Genomic DNA, 15,452 nt, shown 5'->3' with positions numbered 1-15,452 from the left:
ACTCTGGACACTCCATCAGATCAATAATGACTGTTCTCAAAACAGAAATCCAATCAGTTATTTTGTTATAAGTTCATTGTTAATTGTTTGATGATATGACCTTAAATGAAATGTTTTTCGGAAAGTTTATAAACTGTATCTGTTATAGTCCTTACAACCCAGAATCCTAGACTAATGCCCTAGACATAGGGGTTCAAATCCCACCAATCCCAATTGCTGAGTTATCATCATAGAATCCCTACAGGGTGGAAACAGGCCATTTGGCCCAACAAATTCACACTGACCCTCCGAAGAGTAATCCACCCAGACCCATTCCCCTTTTCCCTATTACTCTACGTTTCCCCTGACTAATGCACCTAGTCTGCACATCCCTGGGTACTATGGACAATTTAGCACTATGGTCAATCCAATCCCTGGGTACTATGGTCAATCCAACCTAACCTGCACATCTTTAGACTGTGGGAGGAAACCAGAGCACCCGGAGGAAACCCACACGGGGAGAATGTGCAAACTCTACACAATTGCCTGAGGCTGGAATCGAACCTGGATCCCTTGTGCTGTGAGGCTGCAGTGCTAACCACTGTGCCACAGAGCGAAGTGTGGAATTTTCACATTTTCCCCGCGTTTGCGTGGGTTTCCTCCCACAGTCCAAATAAAAGTATAAAAGTATCTGGAATGTAATAAAACACTTTTCCCAATGATGGAGGCCATGTGATTACCAACTTGTCACTGAAAAACCATCTAGTTCATGACTTCTAGGTCCTTCCCTGGTCTGGCCTAAATGTGATTCCAGATCCTCAGTAAAGTAGTGACTCTGAACTGCGTCTGAAATGGCCAAGCAAGTCCCTCAGGCTGATGTTCATTCCTCAACCAGCGGACAATATCAATGATGACCAGTGTTATCAACACTTTGCAAGGATCTCAGATGACCAGCGAGGAAAAGCTGTCCCTCACTCTGTGCCTCATGTTGTCGGGGACAGCCCTCAGTCCATGTTCTCCCAATACTTTGCTTCTTGTTTCTGAGGAAGGAATGTACTGATAATAATCCAGCCTCCTGTACTCCCTGTCCCTCACAGTCACATTCAACAACGTTTCACATGGTCAGCTGGTCCAGACGATTAAGTCACATAGCGTCCGTGGTGAGGTGGAACTTGGATACAAAACTTGGCTTGGTCGTAGAAGACAGAAGATAGATATGGAGGGGTGTTTTTCTGGAGATCTGTGCTCAGTGACAGGGATCAGTGCTGGTACTTCTGTTGTTTTTAATACATATGTATCAATGATTGGGCTGCAAATGTAGATGGTCTGATTAATAGGCATTACGAAACAGTGGAATTGTGGATAGTGAGAAAGGATACAGCAGGATATAGATCAGCTAGATAGTTGGATGAAAAATGGCAGATGGAGTTTAATCTGGACAAGTGTGAGGTGATGCATTTTAGGAGGTAAAATGCAAGGGAAAAGTATACAGTAAATGGCAGGATCTTTAGGAGCATTGAAGCGTAGAGTGATCTTGGGTGTAAGTTCATAGATCCGTGAAAGTGGTAACACAAGTAGCTAAGGTGGGAAAGGCAGCACATGGCATGCCTTCCTTCATCGGTCAGGGCACTGAGAATAAGAGTCGACAAGTCAAATTGCAGCTGTATAAAATTTTAGTTAGGCCACATTTGGGGTATTGTGCGCAGTTCTAGTTGCCACACTATAGCAAGGATGAGCCAGCTTTAGAGGCAGTGCCTGGATATTGCCTGGATTGGAGTGTGTTAGCTATAAGGAGAGGTTGAACAAACTTAGATTGTTTTCACTAGAGTATTGGAGGCTGAGGAGGCAACCTGATAGATGTATATAAAATGAGAGACATGGATAGGGTGGATAGGTGGAGTCTTTTTCCTAGGGCGGAAATGTCAAATACTAGGGGGCATATGTTTAAGGTGAGGAAGAAGGTTTAAAGGAGATGTGTGAAGTAAGGCTTTTACACAAAGGGTTGCCAGAGGAGGTTGTAGAAGCAGATACGATAGCAACATTTAAGAGGCTTTTAGACAGAGACATGAACAGGGAGGGATACAGACCATGTGCAGGCAGTGGGATTAGTTTTGAGTGGCATCATAGACAGCACAGACATAGTGGGCCGAAGGGCCTGTGCTGTACTGTCCCATTACCAAAATGGGTAATTGTTTCCCTTGTCCAGAGAAAACAAATCTTCCTCAGATTTATTTAATAAACAAAAAATAATCAGTTTATTTTGAAACACTACTCATTTCTAAAACCAATTGGATAAGCTGCAAACCTATGAATCAGAATGAGAACCAAACCCCCTTTTAATCTTACACCAGACACACTCAACCGATAGAGAAGCTAACAGCAATTCTGCAGGGGTGACTTTAAAAAAGGCCAAAAGACAAAATGGTCAGAAAGACAACTCATTTGATGAATTGTCACAGTTCACTGGGTTTCCTGACGCCCCTGGACCAGTTTAAACAGTTCAGAAGGAAATCAAACTGGATCTGAATACTTGCACAAGGATTACAGAGCAGCATTTCAGGGTTTATATAAATATAAATGAGGATGGAAATGTTCTGAGGTTCCCAGCCCTTGCACCGAGAGAGAGAGGGAGTGACAGAGAGTTGCAGTTTCAGCAGGTTGACTTGTTTCTAATTTCCCAAACTGGAGAAACGGTCACATCTAGAGGGTTGCTCAGCAACCACCAACTGGAGCCCCAGAGTCACTGACAAAAACAGGATTTCCAGCAGTTAACGGCAGCAAATTCCATCTATTATCTCTCAAATGTTTTGCCTGGCTCTTTTCCCAAACCTACCTGCAATGAGCAGATGGACCAGGGCCAACATGAAATGGTTGCTCTCATTCTTTGGTGAACTCTTGGTTTACCGAGTTTGGTGTCTTCTGGTTTTTCACAAACCTTCAGTGTAGCCACATAGTCCCGACTCTGTGACTTTATGATGAGCAGGTCACACAACAATGATTTCCAAGGATTATCATTTCTGAGTCAAACTCTTCAGCCCAAAGTGTGCAGGACTGTACCCCAGTGAGAGTCAGTGTGTGTGGGACTGTACCCCAGTGAGAGTCAGTGTGTGTGGGACTGTACCCCAGTGAGAGTCAGTGTGTGTGGGACTGTACCCCAGTGAGAGTCAGTGTGTGTGGGACTGTACCCCAGTGAGAGTCAGTGTGTGTGGGACTGTACTCCAGTGAGAGTCAGTGTGTGTGGGACTGTACCCCAGTGAGAGTCAGTGTGTGTGGGACTGTACCCCAGTGAGAGTCAGTGTGTGTGGGACTGTACCCCAGTGAGAGTCAGTGTGTGTGGGACTGTACCCCAGTGAGAGTCAGTGTGTGTGGGACTGTGCCCCAGTGAGAGTCAGTGTATGGGGGACTGTGCCCCAGTGAGAGTCAGTGTGTGAGGGAGTGTACCCCAGTGAGAGTCAGTGTGTGTGGCAGTGTACTCCAGTGAGAGTCAGTGTGTGTGGGACTGTACTCCAGTGAGAGTCGGTGTGTGTGGGACTGTACCCCAGTGAGAGTCAGTGTGTGTGGGACTGTACCCCAGTGAGAGTCAGTGTGTGTGGGACTGTACTCCAGTGAGAGTCAGTGTGTGTGGGGACTGTACCCCAGTGAGAGTCAGTGTGTGTGGGACTGTACCCCAGTGAGAGTCAGTGTGTGTGGGACTGTATCCCAGTGAGGGTCAGTGTGTGTGGGACTGTACCCCAGTGAGAGACAGTGTGTGTGGGACTGTACCCCAGTGAGAGTCAGTGAGTGTGGGACTGTACTCCAGTGAGAGTCGGTGTGTGTGGGACTGTACCCCAGTGACAGTCAGTGTGTGTGGGAGTGTACTCCAGTGAGAGTCAGTGTGTGTGGGGACTGTACCCCAGTGAGAGTCAGTGTGTGTGGGACTGTACTCCAGTGAGAGTCGGTGTGTGTGGGGACTGTACCCCAGTGAGAGTTAGTGTGTGTGGGAGTGTACTCCAGTGAGAGTCAGTGTGTGTGGGACTGTACCCCAGTGAGAGTCAGTGTGTGTGGGACTGTACCCCAGTGAGAGTCAGTGTGTGTGGGACTGTGCCCCAGTGAGAGTCTGTGTGTGGCGGACTGTACCCCAGTGAGAGTCAGTGTGTGTGGGAGTGTACTCCAGTGAGAGTCAGTGTGTGTGGGACTGTACTCCAGTGAGAGTCGGTGTGTGTGGGACTGTACCCCAGTGACAGTCAGTGTGTGTGGGAGTGTACTCCAGTGAGAGTCAGTGTGTGTGGGGACTGTACCCCAGTGAGAGTCAGTGTGTGTGGGACTGTACTCCAGTGAGAGTCGGTGTGTGTGGGGACTGTACCCCAGTGAGAGTTAGTGTGTGTGGGAGTGTACTCCAGTGAGAGTCAGTGTGTGTGGGGACTGTACCCCAGTGAGAGTCGGTGTGTGTGGGACTGTACCCCAGTGAGAGTCAGTGTGTGTGGGACTGTACCCCAGTGAGAGTCAGTGTGTGTGGGACTGTACCCCAGTGAGAGTCAGTGTGTGTGGGACTGTACCCCAGTGAGAGTCAGTGTGTGTGGGACTGTACCCCAGTGAGATTCAGTGTGTGTGGGAGTGTACTCCAGTGAGAGTCAGTGTGTGTGGGACTGTACCCCAGTGAGAGTCAGTGTGTGTGGGACTGTGCCCCAGTGAGAGTCTGTGTGTGGCGGACTGTACCCCAGTGAGAGACAGTGTGTGTGGGAGTGTACCCCAGTGAGAGTAAGTGTTTGTGGGACTGTACCCCAGAGAGAGTCGGTGTGTGTGGGACTGTACCCCAATGAGAGACGGTGTGTGTGGGACTGTACCCCAGTGAGAGACGGTGTGTGTGGGACTGTACCCCAGTGAGAGACGGTGTGTGTGGGACTGTACCCCAGTGAGAGTCGGTGTGTGTGGGACTGTACCCCAGTGAGAGACGGTGTGTGTGGGACTGTACCCCAGTGAGAGTCGGTGTGTGTGGGACTGTACCCCAGTGAGAGTCAGTGTGTGTGGGACTGTACCCCAGTGAGAGTCAGTGTGTGTGGGGACTGTACCCCAGTGAGAGTCGGTGTGTGTGGGACTGTAACCCAGTGAGAGTCAGTGTGTGTGGGACTGTACCCTAGTGAGAGTCAGTGTGTGTGGGACTGTACCCTAGTGAGAATCAGTGTGTGGGGGACTGTGCCCCAGTGAGAGTCAGTGTGTGTGGGGACTGTACCCCAGTGAGAGTCGGTGTGTGTGGGACTGTAACCCAGTGAGAGTCAGTGTGTGTGGGACTGTACCCTAGTGAGAGTCAGTGTGTGTGGGACTGTGCCCCAGTGAGAGTCAGTGTATGGGGGACTGTGCCCCAGTGAGAGTCAGTGTGTGTGGGACTGGAGATGGAAATGTGTTGCTGGAAAAGCGCAGCAGGTCAGGCAGCATCCAGGGAACAGGAGAATCGACGTTTCGGGCATTAGCCCTGCTTCAGGAATGAGGGAAGTTGGTCCAGCAGGCTAAGATAAAAGATAGGGAGGAGGGACTTGGGGGAGGGGCGTCGGAAATGTGATAGGTGGAAAGAGGTCAAGGTGAGGGTGATAGGTCAGACTGGGGTGGGAGCGGAGAGGTCGGGAAGAAGATCTCAGGTTAGGAAGGCGGTGCTGAATTTGATGGATTTGACTGAGACAGGCTGGGGGGAGGGGAAATGAGGAAACTGGTGAAATCCGAGTTCATCCCTTGTGGTTGGAGGGTTCCTAGCCGGAAGATGAGGCGTTCTTCCTCCAACCGTCGTTTCGCTGTGGTCTGACGATGGAGGAGTCCAAAGACCTGCATATCCTTGGTGGAGTGGGAGGGGGAATTGAAATGTTGAGCTACAGGGTGGTTGGGTTGGTTGGTCCGGGTGTCCCAGAGGTGTTCTCTGAAACGCTCCGCAAGTAGGTGGCCTGTCTCCCCAATATAGAGGAGGCCACATCGGGTGCAAAGGATGCAATAGATGATATGTGTGGAGGTGCAGGTGAATTTGTGGCGGATATGGAAGTTTCCTTTGGGGCCTTGGAGGGAGGTGAGAGGGGAGGTGTGGGCGCAAGTCTTGCACCTCCTGCGGTTGCAGGGGAAGGTGCCGGGAGTGGAGGTTGGGTTGGTGGGGGGTGTGGATCTGACGAGGGAGTCACGGAGGGAGTGGTCTTTACGGAATGCTGGTAGGGGAGGGGAGGGAAATATATCCTTGGTGGTGGGGTCCGTTTGGAGGTGGCGGAAATGACGGCGGATGATGCGCTGTACATGGAGATTGGTGGGGTGGTAGGTGAGGACCAGTGGGGTTCTGTCCTGGTGGCGGTTGGAGGGGCGGGGTTCAAGGGCGGAGGATCGGGAAGTGGAAGAGATGCGGTGGAGGGCATCGTCGACCACGTCGGGGGGGAAATTGCGGTCCTTGAAGAAGGAGGCCATCTGGGATGTGCGTTTTTGGAACTGGTCCTCCTGGGAGCAGATGCGGCGGAGACGAAGGAATTGGGAGAATGGGATGGCGTTTTTACAGGGGGCAGGATGGGAGGAGGTGTAGTCCAGGTAGCTGTGGGAGTCGGTTGGTTTGTAGTAGATGTTCGTGTTGATTCGGTCGCCTGAGATAGAAATAGAATTCTCCCAATTCTCCCAATTCCTTCGACCACGAGGAAGTTGAACAGTTCATCCACTTCACCAACACCTTCCACCCCGACCTCAAATTCACCTGGATAGTCTCAGATTCCTCCCTCCCCTTCCTCGACCTTTCTATTTCTATCTCAGGCGACCGAATCAACACGGACATCTACTACAAACCGACCGACTCCCACAGCTACCTGGACTACACCTCCTCCCATCCTGCCCCCTGTAAAAACGCCATCCCATTCTCCCAATTCCTTCGACTCCGCCGCATCTGCTCCCAGGAGGACCAGTTCCAAAAACGCACATCCCAGATGGCCTCCTTCTTCAAGGACCGCAATTTCCCCCCCGACGTGGTCGACGGTGCCCTCCACAGCATCTCTTCCACTTCCCGCAACTCCGCCCTTGAACCCCGCCCCTCCAACCGCCACCAGGACAGAACCCCACTGGTCCTCACCTACCACCCCACCAATCTCCATGTACAGCGCATCATCCGCCGTCATTTCCGCCACCTCCAAACGGACCCCACCACCAAGGATATATTTCCCTCCCCTCCCCTATCAGCATTCCGTAAAGACCACTCCCTCAGTGACTCCCTCGTCAGATCCACACCCCCCACCAACCCAACCTCCACTCCCGGCACCTTCCCCTGCAACCGCAGGAGGTGCAAGACTTGCACCCACACCTCCCCCCTCACCTCCCTCCAAGGCCCCAAAGGAAACTTCCATATCCGCCACAGATTCACCTGTACCTCCACACACATCATCTATTGCATCCTCTGCACCCGATGTGGCCTCCTCTATATTGGGGAGACAGGCCGGCTACTTGCGGAGCGTTTCAGAGAACACCTCTGGGACACCCGGACCAACCAACCCAACCACCCTGTAGCTCAACATTTCAATTCCCCCTCCCACTCCACCAAGGATATGCAGGTCTTTGGACTCCTCCATCGTCAGACCACAGCGAAACGACGGTTGGAGGAAGAACGCCTCATCTTCCGCCTAGGAACCCTCCAACCACAAGGGATGAACTCGGATTTCACCAGTTTCCTCATTTCCCCTCCCCCCACCCTGTCTCAGTCAAATCCATCAAATTCAGCACCGCCTTCCTAACCTGAGATCTTCTTCCCGACCTCTCCGCCCCCACCCCAGTCTGACCTATCACCCTCACCTTGACCTCTTTCCACCTATCACATTTCCGACGCCCCTCTCCCAAGTCCCTCCTCCCTACCTTTTATCTTAGCCTGCTGGACAAACTTTCCCCATTCCTGAAGAAGGGCTTATGTCCGAAACGTCGATTCTCCTGTTCCCTGGATGCTGCCTGACCTGCTGCGCTTTTCCAGCAACACATTTCCAACTCTGATCTCCAGTATCTGCAGACCTCACTTTCTCCTCATAGAAATAGAAAAGTCAAGGAAGGGGAGGGAGGAATCTGAGACTCTCCGGGTGAATTTGAGGTCGGGGTGGAAGGTGTTGGTGAAGTGGATGAACTGTTCAACCTCCTCGTGGGAGCACGAGGTAGCGCCGATACAGTCATCGATGTAGCGGAGGAAAAGGGGGCTGGGGCCAGTGTAGTTGTGGAAGATGGATTGTTCCACATATCCTACGAAGAGGCAGGCATAGCTGGGGCCCATGCGGGTGCCCATGGCTACTCCTTTCGTTTGGAGGAAGTGGGAGGATTGGAAAGAGAAGTTGTTCAGGGTGAGGACCAGTTCAGTCAGTCGAAGGAGGGTGTCGGTGGAAGGGTACTGGTCGGTACGGCGGGAAAGAAAGAAGCGGAGGGCTTTGAGTCCTTCGTGATGGGGGATGGAGGTGTACAGGGACTGGATGTCCATGGTGAAGATAAGGCGTTGGGGACCGGGGAAGCGAAAATCATGGAGCAGGTGGAGGGCGTGGGTGGTGTCCTTCGACTAATGGGGACAGGACGGTGTCAAGGTATGCCGAGATGAGTTCGGTGGGGCAGGAGCAGGCTGAGACGATGGGTCGTCCGGGGCAGTCGGGTTTGTGGATTTTGGGCAGGAGGTAGAAACGGGCGGTGCGGGGTTGTGGGACTATGAGGTTGGAGGCGGTGGATGGGAGGTCCCCTGAGGTGATGAGGTTCTGGATGGTCTGGGAGATGATGGTTTGGTGGTGGGGGGTGGGGTCATGGTCAAGGGGGCAGTAGGAGGAGGTACCTGCGAGCTGGCGTTTGGCCTCAGCGGTGTAAAGGTCAGTGCGCCAAACTACTACCGCGCCTCCCTTGTCAGCTGGTTTGATGGTGAGGTTGGGGTTGGAACGGAGGGAGTGGAGGGCTGCGCGTTCCGAGGGTGAGAGGTTGGAGTGGGTGGGAGGGGTGGGGGAGTTCAGGTAGCGGTTAATATCGCGGCGGCAGTTGGCTATGAAGAGGTCGAGGGCAGGTAGGAGGCCAGCACGGGGTGTCCAGGTGGATGGGGTGTGTTGGAGGTGGGAGAAGGGGTCGTCAGAGGGTGGGCGAGGGTCTTGGTTAAAGCAGTAGGCACGGAGGCGAAGGCGGCGGAAGAATTGTTCAATGTCTCGCCGTGTGTTGAACTCGTTAATCCGAGAACGTGTGGGAACGAAGGTGAGACCCCTCCTGAGGACTGATCTTTCATCCTCAGAGAGGGGCAAGTCTGGAGGGATGGTGAACACACGGCAGGGCTGGGAGCTAGGACCTGGTGTGGGACTGGAGCTGAGTGTGGGGGCGGGGCTAGGTCTGGGGGCAGGGACGGGGATCGGCATGGGGGCGGGGGCGGGCGTGTTGATGGCAAAAGGGCGGGGTTAGACGAGGGGACGGAGAACGGCGTGGGGGCGGAGACACGTGCGGCATTGTGGGCGTGTAGGTTAGTGACGTCAGTGGGGGCGGAAGTGGCTGCGGCGACCGCAGAGACAGAGTTATTCCCCATGGCCGCGGGGGTCGCGGATCTGCCGGCGATTGTCTTCATGGCGATCGCGGACAGTACCCCAGTGAGGGTCAGTGTGTGTGGGACTGTACCCCAGTGAGGGTCAGTGTGTGTGGGACTGTACCCCAGTGAGAGTCAGTGTGTGTGGGACTGTACCCCAGTGAGAGTCAGTGTGTGTGGGACTGTACCCCAGTGAGAGTCAGTGTGTGTGGGACTGTACCCCAGTGAGAGTCAGTGTGTGTGGGACTGTACCCCAGTGAGAGTCGGTGTGTGTGGGACTGTACCCCAGTGAGAGTCAGAGCGTGTGGGGACTGTACCCCAGTGAGAGTCAGTGTGTGTGGGGGACTGTACCCCAGTGAGAGTCAGTGTGTGGGGGACTGTACCCCAGTGAGAGTCAGAGCGTGTGGGGACTGTACCCCAGTGAGAGTCAGTGTGTGTGGGGACAGTACCCCAGTGAGAGTCAGTGTGTGGGGACAGTACCCCAAGTGAGAGTCAGTGTGTGGGGGACTGTACCCCAGTGAGAGTCAGTGTGTGTGGGTCTATACCCCAGTGAGAGTCAGTGTGTGTGGGAGTGTACCCCAGTGAGAGTCAGTGTGTGTGGGGACAGTACCCCAGTGAGAGTCAGTGTGTGTGGGGACAGTACCCCAGTGAGGGTCAGTGTGTGTGGGAGTGTACCCCAGTGAGAGTCAGTGTGTGTGGGACTGTACCCCAGTGAGAGTCAGTGTGTGTGGGGACAGTACCCCAGTGAGAGTCAGTGTGTGGGGGACTGTACCCCAGTGAGAGTCAGTGTGTGGGGACAGTACCCCAGTGAGAGTCAGTGTGTGGGGACAGTACCCCAAGTGAGAGTCAGTGTGTGGGGGACTGTACCCCAGTGAGAGTCAGTGTGTGTGGGACTGCATCCCAGTGAGAGTCAGTGTGTGTGGGTCTATGCCCCAGTGAGAGTCAGTGTGTGTGGGAGTGTACCCCAGTGAGAGTCAGTGTGTGTGGGGACAGTACCCCAGTGAGAGTCAGTGTGTGTGGGGACAGTACCCCAGTGAGAGTCAGTGTGTGTGGGGACAGTACCCCAGTGAGGGTCAGTGTGTGTGGGAGTGTACCCCAGTGAGAGTCAGTGTGTGTGGGACTGTACCCCAGTGAGAGTCAGTGTGTGTGGGACTGTACCCCAGTGAGAGTCAGTGTGTGGGGGACTGTACCCCAGTGAGAGTCAGTGTGTGTGGGACTGTACCCCAGTGAGAGTCAGTGTGTGTGGGACTGTACCCCAGTGAGAGTCAGTGTGTGGGGGACTGTACCCCAGTGAGAGTCAGTGTGTGGGGGACTGTACCCCAGTGAGAGTCAGTGTGTGTGGGACTGTACCCCAGTGAGAGTCAGTGTGTGTGGGGACAGTACCCCAGTGAGGGTCAGTGTGTGTGGGAGTGTACCCCAGTGAGAGTCAGTGTGTGGGGGACTGTACCCCAGTGAGAGTCAGTGTGTGTGGGGACTGTACCCCAGTGAGTGTCAGTGTGTGTGGGAGTGTACCCCAGTGAGAGTCAGTGTGTGGGGGACTGTACCCCAGTGAGAGTCAGTGTGTGTGGGACTGTACCCCAGTGAGAGTCAGTGTGTGTGGGACTGTACCCCAGTGAGAGTCAGTGTGTGTGGGGACAGTACCCCAGTGAGAGTCAGTGTGTGGGGGACTGTACCCCAGTGAGAGTCAGTGTGTGTGGGACTGTACCCCAGTGAGAGTCAGTGTGTGTGGGGACAGTACCCCAGTGAGAGTCAGTGTGTGGGGGACTGTACCCCAGTGAGTGTCAGTGTGTGGGGGACTGTACCCCAGTGAGAGTCAGTGTGTGTGGGACTGTACCCCAGTGAGAGTCAGTGTGTGTGGGGACAGTACCCCAGTAAGGGTCAGTGTGTGTGGGACTGTACCCCAGTGAGAGTCAGTGTGTGTGGGGACAGTACCCCAGTGAGAGTCAGTGTGTGTGGGACTGTACCCCAGTGAGAGTCAGTGTGTGGGGGACTGTACCCCAGTGAGAGTCAGTGTGTGTGGGACTGTACCCCAGTGAGAGTCAGTGTGTGTGGGGACAGTACCCCAGTGAGGGTCAGTGTGTGTGGGAGTGTACCCCAGTGAGAGTCAGTGTGTGTGGGACTGTACCCTAGTGAGAGTCAGTGTGTGTGGGACTGTACCCCAGTGAGAGTCAGTGTGTGGGGGACTGTACCCCAGTGAGAGTCAGTGTGTGTGGGACTGTACCCCAGTGAGAGTCAGTGTGTGTGGGGACAGTACCCCAGTGAGAGTCAGTGTGTGGGGGACTGTACCCCAGTGAGAGTCAGTGTGTGTGGGACTGTACCCCAGTGAGAGTCAGTGTGTGTGGGGACAGTACCCCAGTGAGAGTCAGTGTGTGGGGGACTGTACCCCAGTGAGTGTCAGTGTGTGTGGGACTGTACCCCAGTGAGAGTCAGTGTGTGTGGGACTGTACCCCAGTGAGTGTCAGTGTGTGTGGGAGTGTACCCCAGTGAGAGTCAGTGTGTATGGGACTGTACCCCAGTGAGAGTCAGTGTGTGTGGGACTGTACCCCAGTGAGAGTCAGTGTGTGTGGGGACAGTACCCCAGTGAGAGTCAGCGTGTGGGGAACTGTACCCCAGTGAGAGTCAGTGTGTGGGGGACTGTACCCCAGTGAGAGTCAGTGAGTGTGGGACTGTACCCCAGTGAGAGTCAGTGTGTGTGGGAGTGGACCCCAGTGAGAGTCAGTGAGTGTGGGAGTGGACCCCAGTGAGAGTCAGTGAGTGTGGGACTGTACCCCAGTGAGAGTCAGTGTGTGTGGGACTGTACCCCAGTGAGAGTCAGTGTGTGTGGGACTGTACCCCAGTGAGAGTCAGTTTGTGTGGGACTGTACCCCAGTGAGAGTCAGTGTGTGTGGGACTGTACCCCAGTGAGAGACAGTGTGTGTGGGACTGTACCCCAGTGAGAGTCAGTGTGTGTGGGACTGTACCCCAGTGAGAGTCAGTGTGTGTGGGACTGTACCCCAGTGAGAGACAGTGTGTGTGGGACTATACCCCAGTGAGAGTCGGTGTGTGTGGGACTGTACCCCAGTGAGAGTCAGTGTGTGTGTGGGAGCTGTACCCCAGTGAGAGTCAGTGTGTGTGGGAGCTGTACCCCAGTGAGAGTCAGTGTGTGTGGGAGTGTACCCCAGTGAGAGTCAGTGTGTGTGGGAGTGTACCCCAGTGAGAGTCAGTGTGTGTGGGAGTGTACCCCAGTGAGAGACAGTGTGTGTGGGACTGTACCCCAGTGAGAGTCAGTGTGTGTGGGACTGTACCCCAGTGAGAGTCAGTGTGTGTGGGACTGTGCCCCAGTGAGAGTCAGTGTGTGGGGGACAGTACCCCAGTGAGAGTCAGTGTGTGTGGGAGTGTACCCCAGTGAGAGTCAGTGTGTGTGGGAGTGTACCCCAGTGAGAGTCAGTGTGTGTGGGGACAGTACCCCAGTGAGAGTCAGTGTGTGGGGGACTGTACCCCAGTGAGTGTCAGTGTGTGTGGGACTGTACCCCAGTGAGAGTCAGTGTGTGTGGGACTGTACCCCAGTGAGAGTCAGTGAGTGTGGGACTGTACTCCAGTGAGAGTCAGTGTGTGTGGGAGTGTACCCCAGTGAGAGTCAGTGTGTGTGGGACTGTACCCCAGTGAGAGTCAGTGTGTGTGGGACTGTACCCCAGTGAGAGTCAGTGTGTGTGGGAGTGTACCCCAGTGAGAGTCAGTGTGTGTGGGAGTGTACCCCAGTGAGAGTCAGTGTGTGTGGGACTGTGCCCCAGTGAGAGTCAGTGTGTGGGGGACAGTACCCCAGTGAGAGTCAGTGTGTGTGGGAGTGTACCCCAGTGAGAGTCAGTGTGTGTGGGAGTGTACCCCAGTGAGAGTCAGTGTGTGTGGGAGTGTACCCCAGTGAGAGTCAGTGTGTGTGGGGACAGTACCCCAGTGAGAGTCAGTGTGTGGGGGACTGTACCCCAGTGAGTGTCAGTGTGTGTGGGACTGTACCCCAGTGAGAGTCAGTGTGTGTGGGACTGTACCCCAGTGAGAGTCAGTGAGTGTGGGACTGTACTCCAGTGAGAGTCAGTGTGTGTGGGAGTGTACCCCAGTGAGAGTCAGTGTGTGTGGGACTGTACCCCAGTGAGAGTCAGTGTGTGTGGGACTGTACCCCAGTGAGAGTCAGTGTGTGTGGGAGTGTACCCCAGTGAGAGTCAGTGTGTGTGGGAGTGTACCCCAGTGAGAGTCAGTGTGTGTGGGAGTGTACCCCAGTGAGAGTCAGTGTGTGTGGGACTGTGCCCCAGTGAGAGTCAGTGTGTGTGGGACTGTACCCCAGTGAGAGTCAGTGTGTGTGGGACTGTGCCCCAGTGAGAGTCAGTGTGTGTGGGACTGTGCCCCAGTGAGAGTCAGTGCCCAAAGCCAGAAATCCAATCTGAAGCTTTATGGTTTGATGTCAGTTTGTGGCTGGTCTTTTGGAGATTTGTTATGTGATCTGCTTTGGGAAGAGTTTCCGCTGTCGGTTAGATTTCTAATCGCAATGGTTTGTTTTTTTTTGCTGCAGAATTCAATCAGACACAACCTGTCCCTGAATAAATGCTTCCAGAAGGTTCCACGGGGAAAGGACGAGCCTGGTAAAGGAGGGTTCTGGAAGATTAATGCTCAGTTTGAGGAACAGTTGGTGACTAGTATCTTAAGGCGGCACGTTTTGCCCCCAGACCTATGCCAGCTGCTTCAGCCGAAAGGGCATTCCCTCTCACCATTGCTGGCTTCTCACCCTGAAACCTCCAGCACTGCCCCACAGCTACAGGTGCCTTTGGAATCGGTTCAGGTCCTTGCTGAGTTTGAGGAGATTTCTGCGGGACACTGCGGCTGGAATCCATTCCTGTTTGAACTGAGAGCGGCTGAGAAGGAGGCAGGGCCTGATGTCACAGTGTCTGGGCTGAGTCCTGTCGCCAGCTCCCCACTCCTGACACAGGAGGAAATTAGCTCTCTGACAGGAGATCTCGATTGGGAGGTGATGCTCAAGTCCACCCTTGATCAGGAATGTCCAGCATCTGGTGTCCTGGAGACTCTGAGCCCAGCCATCCCTCTTCCAGGGGAGCTCAGCCACACTCTTAATAACAAACCCATGGAGCTTGGACCTGATAACTGGTCCCTCTGCTCTGACCCCACCCTGACCCCAGGCACGGAGACTCTCGAGGTACCCTTGCAGAAACATCCCTGGGATGAGGGGCGAATGGGGATGGACCCACTCACCCAATCTTACAATGAACTCCACAAATGGGAAACCATTGGGCCGTTCCAAGAGGCGATGAGAGACTCATTATCCAACAACCCAATATTGTAACCAGTGTCTTCACAGGGGGTTCCCCCAAACTCAGGCAACCCCTGACCCTAAACCTCCCGTCCCTCCCCCATCGACACCCCCTGCCCTCCCCGTTGACATCCCCACATTCACAACCCCCACTCCTCCCCATTAAGAGATCCTTCCTCTCACTCCACCTCACTGAGAGATGGCCCTCTCTTTACCCTCCACCCCCTCCCCCTCCCCTGGGGGGTATGAGTGACTGGATCACGGGAATCTACTCCGAGGTCAGGGGTCAGAGCCACAGGGAGTGGGTCAACAGCTCTCGCTCTGTTTCGGACATGAGCAGGGCAGTTGGCAATATCTGTGCTCGATTGTGGTACTGAATGTTAGAAAAATGATTTTAAATAATTAAAAGTAGAATTCTGTGTTTTACAATGATTTCTGGATGCTGCAGGAAGGGGTAAAGCAGCCAATCAGATACAACTGAGTGGACGTTAACAGGGTTTCACAATAAAAGGGGTAAATTATGCCCCAGTCAGTATTAACCACTCAAACAATCTTTCCAAACCAGGCAGTGCCCCTTACAATGGTATCCAGCCCCTGGAAGGGTTGGCATATTGAGGAGCATTCTGTAACACTCTGATAATACCCCACACCCCTCACTGTGACACTCTGATATACCCCACACCC

At 53.9% G+C, this 15,452-nt stretch overlaps 1 protein-coding gene across 3 annotated transcripts in view; it reads left to right on the top strand.

Moving 5' to 3' along the window:
- The window catches only part of LOC122545192 (forkhead box protein J1-A-like), a 63,906-nt gene extending 48,674 nt beyond the window's left edge, over positions 1-15,232 (top strand). For all 3 annotated transcript variants that reach the window (XM_088000834.1, XM_088000833.1, XM_088000835.1), the window contains exon 3: positions 14,016-15,232. In XM_088000834.1, the coding sequence (XP_087856960.1) occupies positions 14,016-14,801 (786 nt within the window). In that variant the 3' untranslated portion in view covers positions 14,802-15,232. The remainder of the gene's footprint in view (positions 1-14,015) is intronic.
- The last annotated feature ends 220 nt before the right edge of the window (positions 15,233-15,452 follow it).

This window comes from Chiloscyllium plagiosum, unplaced genomic scaffold (genome assembly GCF_037043375.1).
Source record: "Chiloscyllium plagiosum isolate Xiang-an unplaced genomic scaffold, Cpla_swu_hap1 HiC_scaffold_25, whole genome shotgun sequence".
NCBI classification, from domain to species: Eukaryota; Metazoa; Chordata; class Chondrichthyes; order Orectolobiformes; family Hemiscylliidae; genus Chiloscyllium; species Chiloscyllium plagiosum.
The sequence above is the reverse complement of the archived record's forward strand: the minus strand, read 5'-3'. Positions and strand labels throughout refer to the sequence as shown.